Below are 26,307 nucleotides of genomic sequence, written 5' to 3' on the forward strand. Positions count from 1 at the left end.
ACCTAAACTCCCTAACACACCACGACCACGCTCACAATCCAAAAGTAGAGATAAACAAAAAAACACTATGCCTCTCGGACTCGAAAACCAAGAAGTCATGGAGACTGAGGAATCAAAATCTTACCCCATGAACCTATAAATGACGATAAATAAGGAAAAAAATAAATAAAAACAATACCCATGCAAAACCTTACAAATCATAACAAAACAACATTCCTACAATGGAACTGCAAAGGACTAAAACCTAATGAAGAAATACTAGAAATCATCAAACATAATCCAGCAGCAATATGTCTACAAGAAACACTACTCAAAGGAAATCACAACTACAAATTCAAAGAATATAACATGTACGACAAAACCCATATATCTACAACAAATAGAGCAATCAGAGGAGTGTCCATACTAATTAAAAACACTATACATCACACAATCCTCCAATTAAACACTGAACTACAAGCAATAGCACTAACCTACACCGCAAAATCACAATCTGCTCCATATACATTCCACCAAATCAGCCAAAAAAGAAATAGACATGCTAATTAACCAACTCTCACCCCCATTTATAATAATGGGAGATTTTAATGCGCACAGTGACCATTAGGGAAGTAATCAAAACAACAATGTGCACTCCATCCATTTATATGGACTTCCATTGTGATGTACTAGAAGATCAACACGAAAGTGATCACTATCCCATCATACTTAAAAGTAATCAAAAAATATCGGAAGAAAAAGTCCCAAAATGGAAATTACATAAAGCCAACTGGGAAACATTTACCAATCTATGCAGAACAGAATTAGACACGAACATTCTAAATAAAGAAGAACCACTAAAACATTTCACACAAACCTTAAACAATATTGCCACCAAAACAATACCCAAAACTTCAAACCCACAAAAAAATCAAACCCTTGGTTTAATGAAACCTGCAAAAAAGCTGTCAAAGAAAAAAAACACTTAAATTCAAACAAAACCCTACAACAATTAACTTACAAAAATATAGAGAGATGCGTGCCAAAGCACGATACACCATAAAACAAAGCAAAAAGACATCCTGGAAAAACTATATTTCACAGCTAAACAACCAAACACCAACTAAAAAAACATGGAATATGATAAAGAAAATAGCTGGAAAAGAAACACAAAATACCATTTTTGTGACAACCAAAATGTTCGGAGCTGGAATGGAACGATATAAAAAAAATTTTTTTTTTTTAAACAATCTACAATTACAATTTCTAAAAATCATATTTCTATTTAATCTGAGGATAACGCAGTTAACAGCAATTTTATATAGATGCACAGGCACACACACGTTATATATATATATATATATATATATATATATATATATATATATATATATATATATATATATATATATAATAAATCTGTACTCCTATGTCTGCCTGTTTACAATGACGTCATAACATATACAATATATATATATATATATATATATGGTATGAGGTCATAGCAGATGACATCATGTAAGGGGGGCGCAGTTTGCTCACATTATATATATATATATATATATATATATCTATATATATATATATATATAAGGTATATATAAAGGTAGAGATTATATCTTAGATTAGTTAGGATGGCTTAACAAGAATCTGTTTACATTTGGCTTGAAAATGACCATGTTATAATCAGTAAGGAAGCAAAATGCATAAACAAAAAAAATAACTAATTTACTAGCTGAAGAATTCTACAAAAATTCATCAAACAAACAGTACTCAACATTATTCCAAATTCATAAAGAAACAGCAGAAAAAGAAAAACTTAATTTTACAACTAATAACAAAGAAACATACAACATACCATTCAACATAAAAGAACTAAAAAGAGCAATAAATAAAAGCAGAAATACAACTCCAGGTCCAGACGATATACATTATCAATTCCTAAAACAACTACCAGGGTCATCTTTGAAACTGTTGCTTAACATATATAACAAAATATGGAACACAGGAGAAATACCAAATTCCTGGTTTGAATCAACCATCATACCAATTGCCAAACCAAATAAAAATGCAAGTAACCCAACTAGTTACAGACCCATAGCCCTAACCAGCTGCCTCTCGAAAACTATGAAAAGGATGATAAACAACAGCTTAATGTGGTACCTGGAAAAAAAAACAACCTCTTATCAAAATATCAGTGGATATAGACAAAAACAAAGCACAAACGACCAAATTGTACGACTAGAATCATTTATTAGAGACGGTTTCATACGCGGACACCACGTGGTGGCAGTCTTTTTCGACCTCCAAAAAGCCTACGATACGACCTGGAAATATGGAATTCTGAGAGACATACACAATATGGGAATAAGAAGAAATATGGCAATATTTATACAAAAATTCCTGTCTCAAAGATACTACAAAGTACGACAAGGAAACACACTATCAGATCAATACGAGCAAGAAGCAGGAGTGCCACAAGGTAGCATATTATCCACCAATAAAATTAAAATAAATGAAATCACACAATTTGAAAAATCATTATTTGTAGATGATTTTTCAATTGCATATTCTGCATTAAATATAACAATTGAAAGAAAGATGCAGCAATTCTTAAACAAAATAGAAAACTGGATCGATAAAAATGGATTCAAGTTGGCACAAAACAAAAATGTCTGTATTCATTTCTGCAGAAAACAAAAATATCATCTGGACCCACAACTACAAATACAAGGAAACCCAATCCCAATAGCACAACACACGAAATTTCTAGGTATCACACTGGACAATAAACTTAAGTTCAATATGCATATCACAAACTTAAAACAAAAATGCCAAAAAGCAATGAAAATTTTAAAAGTAATATCAAAAACAGACTGGGGAGCAGACCAAGACACAATGTTAAAAATATACCAGGCACACATAAGATCAAAATTAGATTATGGATGCATCACATATAGCTCCACCCGTAAATCCTATCTCCAAAAATTATTAACCATACAAAACCAAGGATTAAGAGCATATCAAACATCACCCATGGAAAGCCTATACATAGAAGCCAATGAACCCCCTCTATATTTAAGATGGCAGAAATTAATAACACAATATGCAATAAAACTACAAAGTGATCCAAACGACCCAACACACAAAAAACCTTCAACCTACAATACACACTTTTCTACCAGCAAACCAAAAAACATACCTTTTTCGGATATCACATCAAAGAAATATTAACTCAAATTAACGAAAACCCTAATAACATAATCACACACACAGTAAGCAACAAACCACCATGGACTGATCTGACTATTACTAAATACCAAAAAAACAATACCAACAACTTTATAAATAAAAGCCACTTCGGCGAACTCAGAGAAAAGTACCTACAACACAAAGAAATATACACTGATGGAGCCAAAACAAAAAAGGAACAGGTGCGGCATGTACAGATGGAAAGAACCGTCTCCAAATAAGACTTCCTATCGACGCATCAATATACACAGCAGAACTACAAGCAATCAAAATGGCACTATGGAATTAATTAAGAACGACAATAAGAAAAAATTCATTATATATACCGATTCTTTGTCATGCATCGTAGCTCTAAGAAGAACTAGAGCATCCTTATATATTAGATATAATGAACAAATACAATGAAATTATTGAAAAAGGAAAAGAAATAATCTTAGCCTGGATACCAAGTCATGTTGGTATTCCAGGCAATGAAGAAGTTGACAAATTAGCCAAAGAAGCCATTAGCAAAAATATAACAAACATCAAAATACCATACACAGATTTCAGTAGAAAAATAAGGGAATATAACAAAAATAAATGGCAAACAGAATGGGACACATATACCCAAAACAAACTACATGAGCACCAACCCATAATAAAACACAAAAACAAAACAACAATAAAAGGATGAAGAGAAAATATTGTTCTAATCAGAATCAGACATACCAAATTAACACACTCGCACCTAATCGAATCAACAGAAAAACCAAAATGCACTTTCTGCGACAGATTACAATAAAACATATATTAACAGAATGTCAAAAATACGAAACTATCAGAAATAAATATTATACAGTAAACAAAATCAAAGAATTGTTTCACAAGGTGACACCACACCAACTCATCAAATACTTAATAAAAAAAATAAAAAAAATACAACTTTTCAAATCACTTTAAACCGTAAAAACTCAAAAATTTTTAACATACATAACTCGGAAAAAACAAACAACAAAAACTATCTCAACTAAATACATAGCTTGGCATTAAATGACTCGGTGGTTGATATGACGTGAAGCCCCAATAAACCAACCAACCAAAATTAGAAAGAAATCTGTGTCAGATATTTACTTTCATATGATGTCTCTTGTAAAAGTTAAATGGTGTTCTGGTTTCTTAGTTTTTCATAGTTTTCTGTCCATTTTCCTTTGCAATTTCCTTTTACAACATGTCTTTATCCATTTTCCCATCAACTCTAATGCATATCAGATTTTCAACACTTTCTTCATGTTTTTGTTGGCCAGTTGTTTTCACTCGCCCTGTCAACTTAAAATTTATCAATAATAATATTGCTCACATTAATATTGTGTATAAGGTTTTTAAATCCAAGAGCAAGAGATTGGCAAGACTGACTCCAAGATTAGAAAATATAACCCCCCCCCCCGACTACCTTAAAAGCATATTTTAAAAATTTGATTAGTAGATGAGTAGGAGGGAGAAGAAACATTACTTTGGAAATTTGATGTTGAAACTTTTGGTGATTAATGTTAATTTTTCTCAACCCCTTTTTACTTTTTTATATTTATTTTTATGTTTCCGATATGTTTCCCAGATCAGCAAGATCAACAAGCCTCACTACTTGATCTATTTCTGACCATAGTTCTCAATGATTATGTAACGAATACCCATAGCTCACTCGGAAATGCTGAATCACGCTGTGATAATGGTAGAAATCGCACTAAGTTCTCGACCCAAAACTGAAGAGCCATTGCTCAAAATGACAAGGTATTATAAGAAGGCTGACTGGGAAGCCATCAGGGAGCTCATCAGAGATGCTCCATGGGAGAAACCTCTTTTCTCTTCCCACTGAACAGTGCGCTGATGAGACCGCTGAATGATTCAAAACGACAAAGCACATGTTCCCACGCGGAAATTCTATAGCAAACCCCACTCTCCCCAATGGTTTACTTATACTTGTGCAGTTGCCATTGCCCAAAAGCAGCATGCATACTACAGATTTAACCGACACAAGTCCAGTACAGACAAAAGTTTATAGAAGCTCGAAATAATTGTAAGAAAGAAATAGTGACAGCTAAGATAGAATATACTGAAACCAGAAAACGCATCGAAGCACAGAAATTAGGAACCCGTGATTTCTGGAAGATCTACAACAGTGTAGTAAATAATGGGCAATCAACAATTTCCCCACTATCCAATAATCACGAGGTGGTTTGCCAGTCGGTTTGCCTCTAACTCCACATTGGACTCAGCAAACCACTCCTTCCCTGACTTTCCTTTACAGACAAATGCCACACTTGATGATCTGAAAATCGCTCCCTCTGAAGTACATGTTATCATAAAAAACCCTAGACACCTCAAAAGCATGTGGACCTGATCTCATCCCGGCTGTGCTATTAAAAAAAAATGCTCCGCTGAGGTAGCTCCAGTCCTCTCCAAACTATACAACAAATGCCTTAACAAATCTTGCTTTCCTGATTGCTGGAAAACTGCTTCTGTAGTACTAGTTTACAAGAATTCTGGTGAAAGAACTGACCCATCAAATTATCGCCCCATTAGCCTCCTCCCGCTTTTCGCCAAAATATTTGAGTCCATAATTAATCAAGCTCTAGTTCATCACCTTACAGCTGCTAAACTTCTGACTGACCAACAATATGGATTTAGGCAAGCTCGTTCTACAGCAGATATCCTTACTGTAATCTTTGAACATATATACCATTCACTGGACAAATCAGGTGAGGGTAGACCGTTAGCCCAAGATATATCTAAGGCTTTTGACAGGGTTTGGCATGATGGTTTTAGGAAAATCAGATCTTACGGTATCACTACTGGACGAATACTTAACATAATTAAATCCTTCTTAGATAAGAGAAGAATCCAGGTTATTCTCGACAGTCATACATCCAAACAATGATATTAATGCGGGTGTACTTCAGGGGTTGAGCCTTGGACTTTTATTATTCCTAATATTCATAAATTACCCCCTCCCCTATAAAATAGTTTCCGAGATGGGTATATTTGCTGATGATACCACGCTCTATAACGAGCATGAGAGGAAAACAAATGAACACCTATCTAAGGAAATGACAAAAGAGGAAGACCTCCAATCTGTGGTTAAATGGAAACAAAAATGAATAGTCACATTCAATGCTGCCAAGACTAAGCTTGTTTCCTTCAATAATTACAAGAAACCTTCTCAACCACCAATAGCTATGACTAAAGACACAATTCCTGAATGTACTTCTTTCAAACTCCTTGGCCTAACATTCACAGGGAACATGAGCTGGAACAGATACATTGAGAGCATTGCCAAGGCTGCTGTGAAGAAGGTGGGCTCCCTCTACCATGCTAGAAATCTTCTTACACCTGAAAGTATTCTTTATCTCTACAAGGCCACCATTTGGGCTGATGCATCTGCTACTAGTAGCAATACACACGGACGATAAAACGCTTTGGATAATTACGGATTTCAAAGGGGGTCTGCTAAAATCATCATATTTTAAAAACCAAAGCATCTTAAGTCCTCAAAATACCACCGTTTTGTTCGAAAATGAATATACTTTCAAATAAATTAATAAATAATGTACATTATATATTTTAAGAGTTTTCAGCAAATGAATTGCTAAAAATGTTACTGTCGTTTTCGGTAAGATTTTGTAGTGATCACTCATAAAAAAATAAATTAATCAACTGTCCTAAAACATTAGAATGGTCTCGAAATGGTGAATTATTTTCCATTAAATTTATGTGAAACTAACCCCCACTCTAAATTCTAAAATTGTTTTTGTTTTGTTTCTATCAAGTCTTCAGGGTGTTCATGCATAATTTTCCTTAGCTCTATCATTAACCCAAAGTCAGAGTGGCAACTTCCCCACCCTCTCATAATTACACAAAGACCCTCTTAAAACCACACATAGTTGTCTTTAGAAAAAAAAAAAAGTGCACAGGATTTATCTGATATAAAAAAAAAAATGGTTAACTGCCCTAAAATGCTAGAATGGCTCAAAATGGGGAATCATTTTATTTACGTTCATTTACTGCAGATTATTTGGAAACCATTAATTTTTGCATATTCTAATTCCTAGCACAAAAATACACTTATATGGTAAATTTCATTGCTTAATCATTCTGTCTTAACAGATATAGCATTTTTATTGAAAAAGTAGTGTAAAAAATGTGACAAAACGCGTATGATCTTAAAGAGGGAAAAATATCCAAACGTGTGAGGTACAAAAATAACTTCCTTAATTTTAATTGGATTTAAAAAAATTTTAAAGATTCTTTCGTAGCTCATCAAGCTCTTTCTATTTTATGCTATTTCAATTTTTTCATGTATATTTCTAATCTCTCTAACTAATCTCTCGCTCCTGGACAGGGTTCAGAAGAGTCGCCAACCTGATAGGTCCTGAACTGTCATCTAAGTTTCAACTTCTTTCCCATTAACATAATGTTGCATCCTTCTGCCTGTTCTACAAGTAATTTAATGGTAAATGCTCCGACGAGCTACAAGCCCTTGTACCTCTTTGACGTAAATACCCCCAACAAACCCAACAAGCAGCAAAATCCCACCCCTACACAGATCCCTAGATGCAAGAAAGCCTTCTACTCTTATGGTTTCTTACCCAGAACTGCTAGACTTTGGAACTCCTTTCAGAGTTCCTGCTTTCCCAACTGTACTAACATTCAGAAGTTCAAGTGTAATGTGAATAGATATCTTGCTGCTCAACTCCCTACATAGTATCCCTGCAACTTATGTCCCTGATAGTAGCCCCTCCTACAGCAAAGTGGCACATTGCCTTGCTTGGGGTGAAAATGGAATTAAAAAAAAAAATTGCCCAATTTTGCCCTACAAAATAGGGCCTACAAGGTATTCATGGTCCTCAACTGGAACCTAAAAAATTCAGACTTTCTTTATACATCTAAACAGATTATTATAAAAAAACTTAATTTGCATGAAAAGTAAAATGGAAAAATGGTTTATAAATTTAAATGTTAAAATATGGAAATTGGTTTTGATAGGGTGTCTCACAAAAACATTGGAAAAACAATAATAAACTTTCTGTTGAAGGGGACAAGTGGAAATATGTTCAATCTGGCAATTTTTTGGATTGCATTTTACACAATAGTTGTCACAAGGTAAAACTTAGCGAAACTAGGATGAAATATCAAATAATGAATCCAGTTTTTCTATCCAGAATTTCTTTTGGGAAGCAGGGAGAGATTTTATATTTGTTTTGCTTTTTAGTACATTAACTTTTTTTTTTTTTTTAATTCATTTCATTTAATAAAGGTAAGCATAGGTTAATCACTTTCCAAATATCCATTACTTCCTTTGTTATTTGGAAATAGCAAAATTTGAAAGGTTAAGATAAGTATTTAGTAAATAATAATTATATTGGAAAAGTTGATGGTAAATTTGGGGTTCCATTTTGGTGAACCTGAAAATTTAATTACATTTTTACTATAAATTGAAATTGCAAATTGTCTGACCATATTTAATAAAATGTCTGAAAAAATATATATTCTATCAAAAATTAAATTATACAAATGTTTTTTTAGCAAATTTGATAAATTTTGAAATAGATGCATTAATTTAAAACTAATGAGTTCCTTATGTTTTCTAACTTTAAAAGTATAAATAAATCAGATTAATTGTTATATTTTTTAATAATTAAGTTTATATGGCACTTCTCCATTATAATAGCAAAATCTAGAAATCGAAATATTGAATTTCAATTAAAACCAATGCTATCTACTTGATTGTCATGTTGAAATTTGTACGTATCCAAAAATGATTACCCTATACGGCTGATGCTGTGTGGGTAATGAATTAGCGTTTTGGTTTGGTTGTTTTTGTTTTACGGCATATCAACCCTTTTCAGGTTATTTAATGCCGAATCCAAAGATTTTGAAGAAAACTTTTTTAATTAGAATATATTTGTTGTTTTCAAGTCGGTTTTTATTTAACCCATAGCTGGGACCCTAACAGGTACTACCACTCCAGGTCAGAGTGGACCTGGGAGCAATGGCAATTAAAGGGTGGCTCCACACTCCCCAAAGCCCGCAAGTTGGGGCCTCACCACTGGATATAGTTTAAGGTCATATCCAGGACCGAATTAGCGTTTTGACATTGTCCAAATGTCTCCGCTCGATCTCTTTACACAAAGAGCGTCGCTTAATATGCTAATGGCAGTTTCTATATCACTTCCCGATATGCTCAACCCAAGATAGGGAGCATTATATATATATATATATATAATATATATATATATATATCTTTCGTAAAACGATTAAATTTTTTGTGAATAATAATAATAATAAAATGCATATTTTTTTTTTTTTTTTTTTTTGAAGATATCCTCCTCTTCTTTTACTCTTTCCTTGTCTCTTTCTCCATCTCCTTCGCTCTCTTTATCTGTCCCTCTCTCTACCACCTATCTATTTGTTTTCTGTCTTTTTCTCTATAAATATATATAGCATTCAATATACATGCAAATAATCTTTTATATATTTAACTTTTTTAAAATAAAAAGGGAAATTCAAGTGCGGCATAAAAAACTTTAGTACCAGTTTGACGTCAATGAGTCCTCATGAATTAAGTGAATTACTTCAGTCATCAGACCATGAAGAAATTTATGAAGGCGAAAACCGTTCATCTATCATCAGTCAAAGTTATTTAGAAAAGATGCTTGACCGATCAGATTTACTCAATAAAATGGAAGAAACTAAAAAGGGTAAGTATACAGTTTTTTGGCTAAAAAGTTTTTGTTGTTGAATGCTATTTCAAACTTTTATTTCAAACTTCATTCATGAAGATTATTTTTATTGAATAGTAATTGTCAAATTAGCATGTCATTTAAAATGTTTTAAAAAAAAAAAATTTATTGTAACATTGAAAATGGTGAGGATTCGGAAAAGTGCACATTTGTAAAATTTCTATATTTGAACTACTGTTCTCCTCTTGACAAACTTCTGACAGTTCAATTTCTTTAGGTGCATCTTTTCCTTACTAAAAATGGCCCTCTCGTTGGGGCATTAGAATACACTGACTGCCCCCCGGCAGAGAGTAAAAGTCTCAATGGGGTCACCTGTTGACCGTAGGTGGCAGCCCATAATGCCTAAGGATGGGATCCTGGTGGTTGAGCAAATCATGTTCAAGGTCTTATTAGGACATGAGGTGCAACACGCCACTTTGGCCCTTACTTGGGTTAAGACAGGCGGTTGGATAGGCCCGATCCAATCAATCGGTTGGTCATGACTAGCACTAAATCAGACAAACACAACAAGAAAACATGCTCATGCTCTCCACATTAGGCAATAAACTGATTTAGTAAGCGGTGGCTGGAGGGTCAATCAACTTGCTGAAGAATGGATAAAACACGGCTGGAAAACCAACCTCTTTTCTAGAAATGAGGCCATTAGAAAGGACGAGGGAAACACGGGTGCTGGAGTCCATCAGCAGGAAGAGTATACTTCTCCTGTATCCTTGTTGAGTTGGGGTGAATGCCCCCCCCCCCTTCAACACTTCCTAAATAGGGCTCCGAGGCAGGTGGGGAGCAGAAGAAATTCAAAATACTTAAATAGCAAATAAAAGGCCTCAAAGAAACAAACCATTGTGAAGTTTCAGACAAATCTAGTTCAGATGTAGAAACAGAATCACAAAACCAAAATCTCGTTCTACCTTTTTTTTTTCATAATTATTGAAACAACCGAAGGAGAACCGATAACAAAAGTGTCTCCCTTCAAAATAGAGAAAATTTTCTCAAGTATCAAACCAAAAATGGTCAAAAAACTAAATAACGGCACACTACTAGTAGAAGTAGAAAGCCAAAAACATATCCCAGAAATTTTTTAATGGAGATTTTTTAACAACCAAAAAGTAAAAATCTATCCCCACAAAACATTGAATACTAGTAAAGGAGTAATCAGGAGTTCAGAACTATCACTGTGCTCCTTGGAAGAAATTAAAATTAACCTAAAAAATCAAAATGTTATCGATATAAAAAGGATCCAAATTAAAAAATATGGTGAAACCATCGATACAAACTTAATTAAAAAAACTATAAAACAAATCAACAACGAAAATAAAGATTACAAAACTGAACAAAACTTCCAAACCAAAAAAACAGAACCAACGAACCAAAACCTCAAATTAAATCAAACAAAGAAAAAGAAAAAAACTCACCAAATGAAAACAACCCTTATAAACAAACCAAACGCAACATCACCATCATCACCTAATAAAACAAAAACTAAAGGAAAAACAATTAATAAACCAAGATCTAGATCCCAATCAACCTCAAGGGGAGAAAACAAAATAGGAACACTGGAGGAGATGAAGGTAGAAGATAAAACACCGACAGAAACAACGAAACACTCAGAAGAATAATAACACAAAACTTAAAACCAACCACCAACCATGGGAAAAAAAAATTATCCGATGGAACTGTCGTGGTTTGAAAGCAAATATGAATGAACTACAACTATTAATAACACAGAAACAACCTACAATAATCTGTCTTCAAGAAACCTTTCTAAAACACGGCAGCATCAACATCAAGAACTTTCAATCCTTCAACTACACCCATAATTCAGGAGGCAGAGCCTGAGGGGGGGGGGTCGATTCTGATCTGAAACGACACCCCCTCACAGTAAAGTAAATATCACTACAAAGATCCAAGCAATTGCAATCAAGGCCACTCTGCACAAAACTATAACAGTAGACTCTACATATATCACACCAAATGAAGATATAGACAAAGATGAATTGAAAAAACTAATCGATCAACTGCCCAAACCCTTCATCCTGTTAGGTGACTTTAATAGCTATAATATACTATAGGGGTGTAAGGACATTAACAAAAAAAGGCAGAACAATATAAGAAATTATTAACGAAAACAATATATGCTTACTTAACAACAGTTCACCCATATGCATCAGTCCAGCTAATGGAAATTACTCCGCCATTGATATAAGTATGTGTGACCCCAAAATATATTTGGATTTCAGTTGGAGTGTGCATGATGACACCTGTGGCAGCGACCACATCCCAATTCTAATTGAAACCCCCGAACCCAGTAGTCAAAAACATCCAACCTAAACAAAGCCAACTGGCAAATATTCAAGGAAAAATGCAAAACTAGATTGAACCACATTGAAACTATCCATGACACAGTAGAATCTTTTACCAAAACATTGATAGAAATAGCAAATGAGTGCATCCCAAAAACCTCAACAACCAAAAAACACAACAGACCCTGGTTCAACACTAAATGTCAACAAGCTATCAAGTTACAGAAAGCTGCCCTAAAAAAATTCCAGAAAAAAACCTACTACTCCAAATCTTATAGAATACAAGCAAAACAGAGCTAAAGCCCGTAGAGTTATAAGAACAGAAAAAAAAAGAATGCTGGCAAAATTACGTCAGCAAACTGACTTCCTCCACTGAACCAAGAGTAATATGGGAAATGATCTGAAAAATTGCAGGTAAACAACAATCCATACCAATCAAACACCTCGTCATAAATAACTCTAGCACAACTGATGAAAAAAATATAGCAGACTTACTAGCTGAAACTTTTTCACAAAATTCTTCTAACCAAAACTACAGTACAAAATTTACAACAAACAAAATGCAGAGAAATATAAACTCAACTTCAAATCAAACAACCTTGAAAACTATAATAAACTCCTTTCACTGAACCAGAAGATGCCATAACACTGCTGTAGGACCAGATGAAATTCACTACGAATTCCTGAGACAAATACCTTCTGAAACACTAAAACTCCTATTAAAAATCTGGTGCTACCAGATCAGGCTGTCTATTGGCTTCCTGAGACGAAATGCACCTACATCGATTTTCTGTTTTTTGTTTTTCTATTCTCTTTTGTAAACTTAATTATGTTCTGCAAAAAACAAACAAAAAACAACAGCCCCCTTCCCTTCTCCTTTTTCCTTTCCTATTTCCCAACCACGTTGGTGGGGCATTAAAATACACCGACTGCCCCTCTGCAGAGAGTAAAAGTCCCTCAATGGGGACACCTGTTGGCCGTGGGTGGCGACCCGTAATGCTCTAGAACGGGATCCTGGTGGCTGAGTATCTCATGACCCAGACCCAAGTGGCCATGAGTCTACAACACTCCACTTTGGCCCTTACTTCGGTTAGACGGGCGGTCGGGAAGGCCCGACCCGATCAATCGGCTAGTCATGCCAAGCCCTAATAACAGCAAACCCTCACAAAAAGAAATAGAAATACACCACACACAAACACCTTTAAAGAACAAAAAAAATATACTGATACTAGGTGATGGCAAGGGCCAATCAAATAGTGAATCCTGATGCGACAACACCCCTTTATTATAACTTGCTGGGTCCAAGTAAATGAAGAAACCGTCATAAGCAGATACACCTCACTGTTTGCGTATACAATCCTTGTATCACTGAGGTGTTTAAGCGAATGCCCCCCCCCCCCCAACCATCTCCCAATTTAGGGCTCTGAGGAGGGTGAGGAGCAAGGATGATGAAAAAAAAATATATATATATATATACTTTACGGCTTCTAAAAAAATAAAACGACCCCATCCAAAAAGTGAAGATGAATCAGACTCGGATATAGAACTAGACAATCAGAGAATATTCCCAATGTTCATTGTTTTGGAATCTATGGAGGGCAGTACTCCAATCACCAAATTGTCCCCATTCATTATCGAAAAAGAAATTAGATCGATAACCAAAACTACACAAATCAAAAAACTAAAAAACAACACCCTCCTAATAGAAGTACCAAACAAACTCTCAGCAAATACACTCCTAAATCAAAACCCCGCCACTGGATCAGGATCATCGATAGACTTAAGTTTATGCGATTCAAAAACTTTTATGGACTTTACATGGGAAATATATGATCATACATATGGAAGTGATCACTTCCCAATCGTACTGGAAACATCCACTCTGAATGAGGAAACTCCCATGCACTGGAAACTAAAAAGAGCAGACTGGGAGAAATTCCAAAGAGAATGCAAAAAAAGATTAATAAGAAAGGAAATCAAGATCTAGAAGATAATCACTTTACAGAAACCCTTACCATGATAGCAAAGGAATGCATACCTAAAGAACAAACAAAAGCATCAAGAAATAAACCATGGTTCAATGAAGATTGCCGAAAAGCAATAACACTCCGACGTGCAGCTCTACGAAAATTCAAGTCTACACCAACTACCCAAAATTTAATTGAATTTAAAAAACTCAGAGCAAAATCACGCAGAACAATAAAAGAAGCCAAAAAAGAAAGCTGGAAAGGCTATGTAAGTAAACTCAACACAAATGCAAAACCCAAACAAATTTGGGAAATGGTAAGAAAAATTTCTGGAAAACCTCAAACCTCCACTATAAGACATCTTGTAACAGGACAAAATAAAACCACCACTAAAACAGAAATAGCAAATTTACTGGCCAAAACCTATGCAGAAAACTCCAAAACAAATAATAATCAACAATTCCAGAAAATCAAAACAAAAAAAAAAGAAAGAACAAAATTAAATTTTTCATCTGATAACATGAAACACTACAACAAGCTGTTCACTATAACAGAGTTAAAAAAAGCTCAATAGAAATGTCACGCAACACAGCAGAGGGACCTGACGAAATCTGATACGAATTCATCAAACAACTCCCCCAGGAATCCCTTTCATATTTACTACACATGTACAATAAGATTTGGACAACGGGAAAACTACCAAAAACCTGGAAGACAACAAGAATTATACCAATCCCTAAGCCAAACAAGGACCATAGCAACCCACAAAACTATAAATCAATAGCCTTAACTAGCTGCTCATGTAAAACAGTTGAACGCACGATAAATAACAGAATAGTCTGGTATTTGGAAAAGAATAATAAAATAACCGAATATCAATGCGGCTTCAGGAAAAAAATGAGCACAAATGACAACTTAATTAGACTGGAAACCTACATCAGAGAAGCTAACATAAAAAGAACACCTCGTCGCCGTCTTTAAAAGATCTACACAAACTTGGACTGAGGCAGACTCCCAATATTCATCCAAAACTTCCTGTCAGATAGAATCTTCAGAACAAAAATAGGACCAATGCTGTCAAAACCAGAAAAACAAATCGAAGGAATCCCACGAGGAAGCATACTCTCAGTCATTCTATTCAATATCAAAATAAATGACATAATCCATTGCTTCAATCCTGGGATAAATGGCGCCATGTATGCCGATGATTTTATGGTCTGTTACCAATCAAAATACATGAACACTATAGAGCGACAACTCCAATAATCCATTAACAAAATACTCAAATGGACTACAACAAACGGCTTCACAATATCAAAAACAAAAACCAAATGCATACACTTCTGCCTACAACGAAAGCTACATCTAAACCCAGATTTGAAACTATATAATGATGAAATACCAGTCGTAAATGAATATAAATTTCTTGGCATAACGTTTGACAAGAAACTTTCATACCTCATATCCAAAAGCTTTGGACAAAATGCAATCAGGCTCTACAACTACTACGTGTGGTGGCTTACACAAAATGGGGAGCAGATCAAGATACTCTTCTTAAACTCTACAAAACAATAATTCAATCCAAATCGGACTATGGCTCTATGATCTACGGTTCAGCCAGGAAATAATACCTACAAACATTAGACACAATACACCATCAGGGACTGAGACTTGCACTTGGTGCTTTCCCCACCTCCCCAATAGAAAGTCTTTATGTAAAAGCAAATGAACCATCATTAAAGCTAAGACAAGAAAAGCTAGCTATACAATACCTCATCAAATTAAAATCCTGCAACTTAAACCCAGCCCATAACTGCACACTAAACCCATCATACAGAACATTATTCAGCAAAAATGAAAACAAAACAAAGACTTTCAGGCTCCGAATGAATCAAATCATTAAAGAAACAAATATCCCACTAAGCAAAATTCACAAAATTAAATTAAGATATCCCTCCATGGACTATACAAAAACCCACCCCCAAACACTTACCTGGAAAAATTATCAGAAATCAAAGAAAAATTCCCAAACCACCAAAGCATTTACACTAACGGCTCTAAGGACACAAAAAGCACTGGCAGTGCTGCAATAACAGGAAAAACTACCAAAAGAAAAAATTACCAAACGAAGCATCTATCTTTAGTGATGAAGCAACTGTCAGAGATATGGCACTTGACGTCATAACGGAAGACCACAACCAAAAATTTATCATCTTCTCTGACTCATTATCTGTACTAATAGCTCTAAAAGGGAAAAACTAGAAAACCCCTTAATAATAAATATAATGATTAAAATAAACAATCTAGAAAAAAGAAAAGAAATCATACTCTGCTGGATAGCAAGTCACATAGGTATAAAAGGAGGAGACAAACGCTGACCTAGCAGCAAAGTCATCCCTAAAAATGACCATAGATAAAAAACAAAAAAATTCCCTGTACAGACATGAAATCAACAATAAATTAACACTTAAAAGAGAAACGGCAACAGTCATGGAATCTGAACAAAGAAAACAAATTCTTCAAAATAACACCCAATCTTAAAAAAAATGGACACAGAAAAAAAAAATAAACAGAAGAGAAGTCATACTAAACCGACTCCACATAGGACATACACATCTAACCCACAATTATTTATTAAAACAAGAACAACCAAAGTGCCAATGTGGATACTTACTGACTATAAAACATATTTGAGGATTGTAAAAATACCAAAATTACAAGAGAAAAATATTTCAAGAAAAGAAAACTAGGAAAAATACTCCAAGAAGTCGAACCAAAAAAAATTACGGATTTTCTTAAAAAAATTGGAATATACGCCAAAATTTAAACACTTACTACAACAAATGAGAAAATGTAAAAAACATTTAAACACACAACAAACAAATTATCAATATATAATAAAACTATACAAACCAAGTATAGCAAACATCTATCTACAAAATAATCCCCTCAATATGAAATAATTCTGAAGACTAGGACCAAATCAAGCAACATAAATAAACATCTGAAGAAATCTGTAAGAACCTGAAGGTTTTATTCCCCCCAAAGGAGTCGGCATTAAATAACCGAAAATTGTTGATATGCCGTAAAACAACCAACCAACCTATTAAAAATCTTTAACAAAATATGGATAGCAGACAAATTCCCAGAAATATGGAGATAACCACAATAGCAATCCCCAAACCAGGAAAAGAAAACTCAAACCTGCAAAACTGTAGACCAATTTCACTAACCAGCTGTTTGCGTGAAATAATGGAGAGAATAGTCAACGACAGACTAATGTGGTACTTAGAATCCAACAACATTATCTCTAACCTGCAGTGCGGCTTCCGTAACAAAAGAAGTACAATCGATCACCTGATTCGCCTAGAAACAGCTGTAGGAGAAGCATTTATAAGGAGCGAACACCTTTCAGCAATCTTCTTTGATTTGGAGAAAGCATATGACTCTACCTGGAAATTTGGAATAATGAGAGATCTTAACGACCTCAATCTGAAAGGCAGACAATCACAATTTATGAAGGGTTTTCTATCAGATTGCAAATTTAAAGTCTGCATTGGATCAACCTATTCAGATACCAACATCCAAGAAGAGGGAATCCCACAAGGGAGTATTCTATCTGTAACCTTGTTTAGCATTTAAATAAACAACATAACAAAGTATTCTATCTGTAACTTTGTTTAGCATTTAAATAAACAACATAAAGTATTCTATCTGTAACTTTGTTTAGCATTTAAATAAACAACATAACAAAGTGCCTAACTCCCAGTGTTGACGGATCTTTATATGTGGATGACCTCCTGATATATTGCAGGTCAAAATATATACATACCATAGAACGCAAGCTTCAACAATGCCTAAATAGATTAAAAACGTGGTCAATAGAAAAAGGATTTAAATTCTCTGAAACAAAAACCAAATGTGTACACTTCTGCCAAATGAGGAAACTCCATAACGAACCTTGTTTGAAACTTGAAAATACAGAAATTCCCATTGTAGACAAATATAAATTCCTAGGTTTGACATTTGATAAAAAACTGACATTCATCCCCCACCTGAAGAACCTGAAAACAAACTGCAATAAAAGACTGCAGCTGCTGCGCGTTATAGCCCACACAGAATGGGATGCAGATCAAAAAACCCTTCTGAAATTATACAGGTCATCGATCAGATCAAAACTTGACTATGGATGTTTCATTTATCGGTCGGCCAGAAGAACTTACTGAAAGGCACTAGACCCGATCTACCACAGAGGGCTGAAACTGGTACTGCGAGCCTTCAGAACATCCCCAGTGGAAAGCCTACATGTAGAGGCCAATGAGATACCAAGTTTCAAATATGAAGGAACACATATCGTAATAATCTGATAGTGATGTGGAAACAACTTATTTGCCTAATCGATGGACCAAGTAAATTACAGAAGCAGCATAAGTAGCATCCTTCATACTTAAATGCTCATCATTCATGCAATTTCCCTACAATATCGAACAAAGGGCGTAATGTAGTAAACTGGAGCATATATATCAAGAGGAGATGAAAGCGGTCCATTTCGGTGGTCACACAATTTTGAGCTTCTCTTCTAGCGCTTACTGAAATCGTGCCTGGTAAGGTGGATCCTTCAGCCGTGGGCAGAAACCATGCCAGTCTGTAGTCAGTCCAATACTCAGTGCCTCTCGCAGCATGATGTCTCGTTGGAGAGGATGATGAAGTCAGACATGTGCCAGTGTTTCAACCTTGGAATATGTATCAAATATATCCAGTCGTGTTTATTTTGTCTTTATCTGCCATCCTGAACAAGGCGTTGATGATACAAAGGCTCTGTACACTTGCTGAGAAGGAGCCATTTTCGCTGATCTTGCCTATTCCATGTCTGCCCAGAATGCCTTCTCAGCTGTTATCTCTTTCCACTCTCATTAAAGTCTCCAAAGATGGCTAGTTGTCACTCGGTGGAGTTGACCCGATGTCTTGGTCAAACTGTTCATAAAATTGCTCCTTGGCCTCATCTGGGTTTGTAAGTGTAAGGGTGTAAGCGCTGATGATTGTGAAGTATCTGGTTCTGCTGAGAGGGATTCAGTTTCATATTATGTTTGTTGATTCCAACTGGTAGCACAGGCATGCTCCTCAGCAAAAAACCTTTTGTTTTCTTTGCATTGTTGTTCAACCACTATGAGGATGTGTCCATCAACTGCAGTAAGCTGACCAAACTCTAGAAGGGCAAGCATTTGTCTGGGGTACCTTTTCTGACCCCCTCCCTCATGCGAGGGTGAGGAGTGTTGTCCTAAAGAGGCTGCCCAGTCATCTACAGGCGCTGCCGAACTCTTGTATTCCCTTGAATTCAGGAAAGATTACTTGCCCTTGAACTGCCTATGTGTAGGTTTGTGACTACAACCGCCAGTGTTTGCCAACACCTGTTGCTTTCGCCATGTTCTCATCACTGCAGGACTTGAATAGTGTAGAAAGATGGTTAATCAGTGATGAGTTGTAAAACTGACCTGTGTGTAGAGGTTTTATAGTTAGAAAACCAGTGCACAGGGGCAATCCCACTCTCTTAGCCTGGGAAGTTTTGATCCAGTAGGACAGAACCGTTGCGACAGGAAATTGCCAGGCTGCAGTGGATGACCACATCCTGCTCAAAGTGATCCAATGACACTTACTGCCACCGCCTTCATAACAGTTGGATCTTCAGGTGAAATCTGCTGGGAGTCAAGCTTAGCATGCAGTAGGGCTGCCACAGTCCGATCCTAACTCACCAATGGTTTGAGACACATCTGTTGCTCTCATTTGGTTTAGCAAGCTCGCGAAAGCCAGTACCCAGCTTGTGGTTAATGTTGTATGACAGTTATGTGAAGCCACAAATGAGAGCTGAGTGCCAGGTACCAATGGCAGACGAGCTGTCCTAAAATAAGGACTTGGTGAGCCCCTCTACCAAAGGTACTAACCACTCCATGTTAGTTAAGCTTTTGCTAAACACACTGTAGCATGTCTTCGTTAATAGGATTCAGTGCAGAAATAACTCTCTGCTTGCATTCATCACTGAAATGCTTATCTGCTTTTAAATCCTGAACAAGTTGCAGACAGTAGGGTTTAATTTTCCATCAGTTCTTCATGGTATGCCAAATAATCATTCAAAGAATCTGTGTTTCCAAACTCATTTTCCTTATATGAACTTCTTGGAGCTTCGCAAGAGTTTTTTACAAACTTGCTACATCATCCCTTAGTCCTTCAAAGCCTTTAAATTTTTCATATCCTGTCCAAATTTGTTTGTTGGTGACATTTTTCCAAATTTAACCTTGAAGATAAGCTACACTGCCTTGGGTGAATATGTGACAAAATAATCCAAGATATAAAATCACTTTTCTTTGAGGACTGAACAACATGGTTAAACCGGAACAAAAGTAAAATACTCATTATTAGATCTGTTTCTGTACGTTCTGTGAAAATGAGGTCATTTCAACAAGAATTGCCAAAATTATTGGTGACCGAAATATCAAATTTTTGGAATGATAAGAAAATATTTTGTACATTTTGCCATGATTCTTTTAACTCTTTGTTTTTGTTTAAAAAAACCTTTCCATTTCTGAAAAATATTAACTTTAGACTACCAGTAAAACTAAAAGCTATATATCATTACTCAAGTCTATTTTTACGTTTACAAAAATATATGCACATATTACATGGATTTTTATGCTAGTCAAAAAAAATATATGCACATATTACATGGATTTTTATGCTAGTCAAAAAAAATATATGCACATATTACATGGATTTTTATGCTAGTCAAAAAAAATATATGCACATATTACATGGATTTTTATGCTAGTCAAAAAAAATATATGCACATATTACATGGATTTTTATGCTAGTCAAAAAAAACAAACTTTATAGCTAAATATTAGATATTATTTAGAGATGTAAAAAAAGTCAGAATTGGTAACTGTAATCAAAATCAAAACTTTAGAACAGAGTTTGTAATTGTATCGGAATTTTGGGGGAAAACATTAGAATCATTCCATATCACTTATATATACTAGCAGGACCTATGTACTGGCATTGTATGACATAAAGCTAGAACAGATTTGGTAAAGCCCCCCCCCCCCCCTTCCCCAAGAAGAAAATTTTGAAATGTTTGTTAATGGGACAATTGCCGATGTGACTGAAATGAAATCATCTGGCTTTCATTGTCTGGCAGTGGCAGCTAGTGGAAACCATTGGCTATAATTACTGGTGATTCGTGCTTGTTTGGGATTTGCTGCTTTTGCAATTCGTGCTTGCTGGCATTTACTGCTTTTGCAATTGCCAGTTGCTGGTGGCTCTGATCAGTGTTGACCTCCATTATAATGCTCAAAACTGATATCATCTGTCTTCAACTGTCGGACATTGTTGGGCACTAGCTGTCACTGGATGTTGTGGCAGACTCTGATGGTCACTAGGGGTTAGTGCTGTTTTTAGGTAGTTATTTATATTTATTGGTGGACACTAGCTGCCTTTATAACTATCACTGTCGATTCCCTGCGTTTACTGTTGGCCATGACCAGGATCAGACTCTATTGAACAGCTCCAGAATGAAATTGTCTGTCTTCAATGGTGAACACTGGTGGTCAGTGGCGTTTTGAGGCAGTTACTTGATAGGCACTGTCTTTAACTGTCAGGCACTCTCATCCAGTGGTGGTGATTGTTCTTTTAAAGTGATTACTGGTGAGCACTGATGCCTTAACAACTGTCACTCAGTGGCTGTAATTGTCTGTCAAAGGCCGCCTTTGACATGGCCACTGTCACATTTTCTTGCAAGCATCAGTGTACATATCTTTTTGTACTTATGCAGAATACTATTTTTAAATATGATGGTTGAGTTAAATTTAACTCCATACATTGTTTATTTAAAATATAAAAAGTTCTCATCAAGAATGAGTTTTTTCTTGTTTTAGCACACTTCCTATTCTGCATAAGTACTCGTTTGTTAACAGATAAGCACATGAATGAACATAGCACACATGTTAAGAAAAATATATGTGTACCAGGATATGAAATAATTTTGGTGATCAAGATTTTTTTTTTTTTTTTTTTTTTTGTAATGGTTGAAATGTAAATGTGAGAATGAAGATATGTTCTCAACTACCGATCATTCTATAACTTAATAACATTGTCACATTTATGTTTTTATCTATTAAGTTTGCATAGAATTCGGGACCACCGACAAATTGATGACAATCAAAAAAATACCCAAAATGTTTTTTTTTTTTTTTTTTTTTTGAAATGTTGAGCTGTCAAATGGTCACAAAAACAAGTTAAAACTTGACATTCTGTAACCTACAATAATTCACATACAGGATTCCTATGTTCACAGTGCAATGCTCCATGCAAGTTAGACTTGACCATTACCTTAAGCAAACTATGATTGGGCAAATTTGCATTTTGAAGCTAGATATTGTAAATATGGTTGCAGGTTGGCCTCATATAAAAAGGCTTGATTGGTATAGACACGTAGAATGCTTGAGTATTGTGATCTCAAGATAGCTGGAGATTTCTCTGGTAAATGGAAGGGGGGGGGCAACCTGCCTTTGAAAAAATGATTGCAGATCATATAGCGTTGAAGCTCTCTGCAGTTGATCATTATGATAGTTTTTTTGAAGGTGTGAAATGAGAATTGCTGTGCATGCAGCTAATCAGCTACCTGCACAGAGATCCATTCATATAAACAATGCCCTGGAAGCTGCACATAAATGTAAAAGAACCGATGATGCTAATTTTAATTTAGAATAATCCTTTTTGATATGTGCAACAAGGATTACATTATTTCGTTTTATTACAATTTTATTTGTTCTTAAAATAAAATTACTTATAAAATAGTTTTGACGGGCATTTGGATTTGATTTTTTTCTGCACTTTGCACTATTTTTAATGTTAAACACGATTGGATCTTACAGGAAATGGAGTGTTTCACATATTTTATTTCCTCTTTTAAACCCTTGGCATGGCTTGCAGTAGGTAACCGTAGGCATATTATTGATTCCTTGTGGAGTAGCTACTCCTGGAAAACACACTTTGCATATTTGATCACTGATTTCACAATAGAAGAGCATGTACGTTTCATCATAGTTTCATGTGTTGTATGATACAAAAAAAAATGTATGATACAAAAAAAAATGTATGATACAAAAAAAATGTATGATACAAAAAGAGCAAGACTTAATTATTAAACACCATTGAAAGCGTTCAAAATAATTATTTCTAGATTATGCGATTGAATTTTAGATAAAAGTTAAAATCAATTGCTATTTTCATAATAAATATTAAATCATCTGTGTTCATATCAAATTAATATTTTCTGTAACTATATTTGATTATGTAATTTCTTATGTAGTTTATTCTAAACGTTCCTCAACTTGTTTGAATAATAAAATTTGCAAGTTTTTTTATATTTATCAATTCCTAATTATTAAAAATATTTGCCACAACTCATGAAAATCTATTTTTACATTTAATTTTTTTTGTTGTTAATTCTGATCATGGACAAATTGCTTCTAAAAGTAGACAAATGGTTGATGCCAAGTTTTGGTGCTGCTCATGATACCCAAATTTTAGTTTTGACTTTAAGACATGAATATAACACAATCATTTTATTTTTATTTCTTTTTACTAAACTTGTTTTTTTTTTACCCTGCTTTTAATTTTTGTTATGCTTGTTAGAAAAAGAGTTATGCTTTCTAAAATACCATTTAAAGAGGTGGGGGTAGACATATTTGATAGTGAGATCTTCATCACCAACTTTTCAAATTCAAATAGAATTATTTATTTTTCGTCGCCAGATCAAGACAAAATAAATTTTAAATTTAGAATGATCGTCAGTTGTTTTGAAACGTAATTTGACTGTCAAAAAATATTGTTAAATAAACTTTAGAATATTAAAACTCTGATAAGAACAATGTGATATTTTTGCTGTATGAAAATGTATTTATGTATTTTTCTTTTTAATAGGTTTTCAGAAAACTGTGCCAGAAAATACGTGCAAAGAAATCGAAGGAGTTTTCAAAGTTATAGAAACAGATGAGAATGCCACAGAACTTAAAAATATTTAGATTTACCATTTTTATAAAACCATTTGATTTTATTTGCAATCAACTTTCCTCACTTTTCCTCGCTGACATTAATCAATGAAAATAAAATTTTTTAATGGAAATATTTTTGTTCATTTTCTTCATAAACACTTGTTTCTGAAGAACGGATTGGGATTGAACTTGACACCTCAGGTTTTAGGTCTGTATCGTTAACTTTTTTTTTTTTTAATTTTTTTTTTTAATGTAAAATTTTTGTTTTCCAAATAAAAATTTTAATTAAAGAAAAAAAAAGTGTATCCAATGTTGAATCCATCAGAATGCATTTTGGCTTTTTTGAGTGGCAAGTCATTTTAGTTTTAGAAGAGAAATGCTGTTTCAAACAAAATGGTAATATCAATCCAGAGAAGTTTGAATTTTAAAAACTTACTGATGAAGAATAGAGCTCCTTGTTTGATAACCAATCCGTAGAAGTCTTGGATTGTAAAAGTTTGCAGATGAAGAGCAAAATTCCTTATGTGGACACAAAAAAATGTGCGGGAATTCTAAAATATCCAGTATGTTTTATGGGGTGATTCCAGTTGGTGATTAATCAGTAGCAGTGTTGTTCCATTTGATTGGTCAATTTTTATCACGCCTGCCTATAAATAGAACCTTCCAATTTCTGTAATCATATCCTCTTCATTATACCAAAATATTACAGAGCGATTTTAATATTCAAACTCACATAGTATTCATGGCCCAAATAAAATCTCCGCAGTATGGATGACCCACAGTGGCTTATGACATAAAAAAAATGAGTAACTTTGTAAGCGTTGCATATTTGAAAGCATTTTAATTTAACTTTCAAAAGATATTTTAAAAATAAATGAAAAAATTAAAACTTAGCAAATGAAATAAAGAAAATCACAGAAAGTAACAAAAAATAAAAGCTTAAAGATTTTAACAAAAAAAAAAATATTTTAACAAAAAAAATCAAGTGCTGAAATTTGACAAAACATTTTGTTTCCAATTATTACTAGCAAGTGTATGTTTAGTTTGTGGCAATTGTTTTATTCTCGATTGCAAATAAATGTAATGAATGAGGCTTTACTGTGATCATCAGCTGTTTATGCAACAATTAAGTTAGCTAAACACTAGTCAATTTTTGGAAATTAATTCAATCTGTTTTGTGTCCTTTTAAGTGGTTTTCTTCATTATAACCTTCCTTGCTTGATTAACTTTCATTCCAAATTGATAATGAAGAAAATTTGGGAGATTTTCAAGGTGTGAAAAGTCCGAAACAAAATATTTTCAAAGTTCTTTTCTCCATGATCGACAATTTCAGGATAAAGAAGAGCCCATTTGTAATTAAAGGTTAATAATACGGTTATCTTTCTAAAATCTTGACTTCCTCTCGTTTCATTTTACTTTAAGTTGTCAAAAAATCAAGGAGCCCTTTCCTATATGAGATACTTAGATATTCAACTATTACATTAAATCTTTCTCTCAAACACTGAGTTAGTAAAGAAGGTAAAAACATTTCTTTCCCCTCCACAATTGACCAACTGAATATGTTATACATTTCTTGTGGTCTCTTGGTCTTCCCGGATTCCAGAACAAGAATTCATCTAGTCTGGTGGCGTAACCAGCTTTATGTTGCTTTTACCTAAGGCCACATCACTTGAAGAAGATACCCTGTCATATAAGCCACTGTGGGTTCTGTATTCCGATGCGATCTTATTTCGACCACAAATACGAATATTTAGTCAAGGTTTACTTCTAGGGAAAAGTGTCTTCATGCCAGGTTGTTCTGACAAACTTCTGTACAGAAAGAGACGTTAGAAATCGAGGACATTGTTTAATAGGCATTCATATTCTCTGCTAGAGAATATATTATGCAACTGTAAATGTTACATAAATTTAAAGTTTTGTTTCTTACAACGACATTGACATGTTCTTTTCTAGTTTATGTTTGCCTTTTTGCCTGATATTTGTTAATATCTCA

At 34.4% G+C, this 26,307-nt stretch overlaps 1 protein-coding gene across 4 annotated transcripts in view; it reads left to right on the plus strand.

Annotated features, from left to right (window-relative positions):
• The window catches only part of LOC145284740 (lymphocyte-specific helicase-like), a 208,632-nt gene extending 184,187 nt beyond the window's left edge, over positions 1-24,445 (plus strand). For all 4 annotated transcript variants that reach the window (XM_080133683.1, XM_080133684.1, XM_080133682.1 and 1 more), the window contains exons 20-21: positions 9,762-9,962; positions 24,244-24,445. In XM_080133683.1, the coding sequence (XP_079989809.1) occupies positions 9,762-9,962; positions 24,244-24,344 (302 nt within the window). In that variant the 3' untranslated portion in view covers positions 24,345-24,445. The remainder of the gene's footprint in view (positions 1-9,761; positions 9,963-24,243) is intronic.
• Positions 24,446-26,307: the final 1,862 nt, after the last annotated feature.

The sequence above is a fragment of the Euprymna scolopes genome, chromosome 9 (genome assembly GCF_053919585.1).
Source record: "Euprymna scolopes isolate OS-2025 chromosome 9, ASM5391958v1, whole genome shotgun sequence".
Classification (NCBI taxonomy): Eukaryota; Metazoa; Mollusca; class Cephalopoda; order Sepiida; family Sepiolidae; genus Euprymna; species Euprymna scolopes.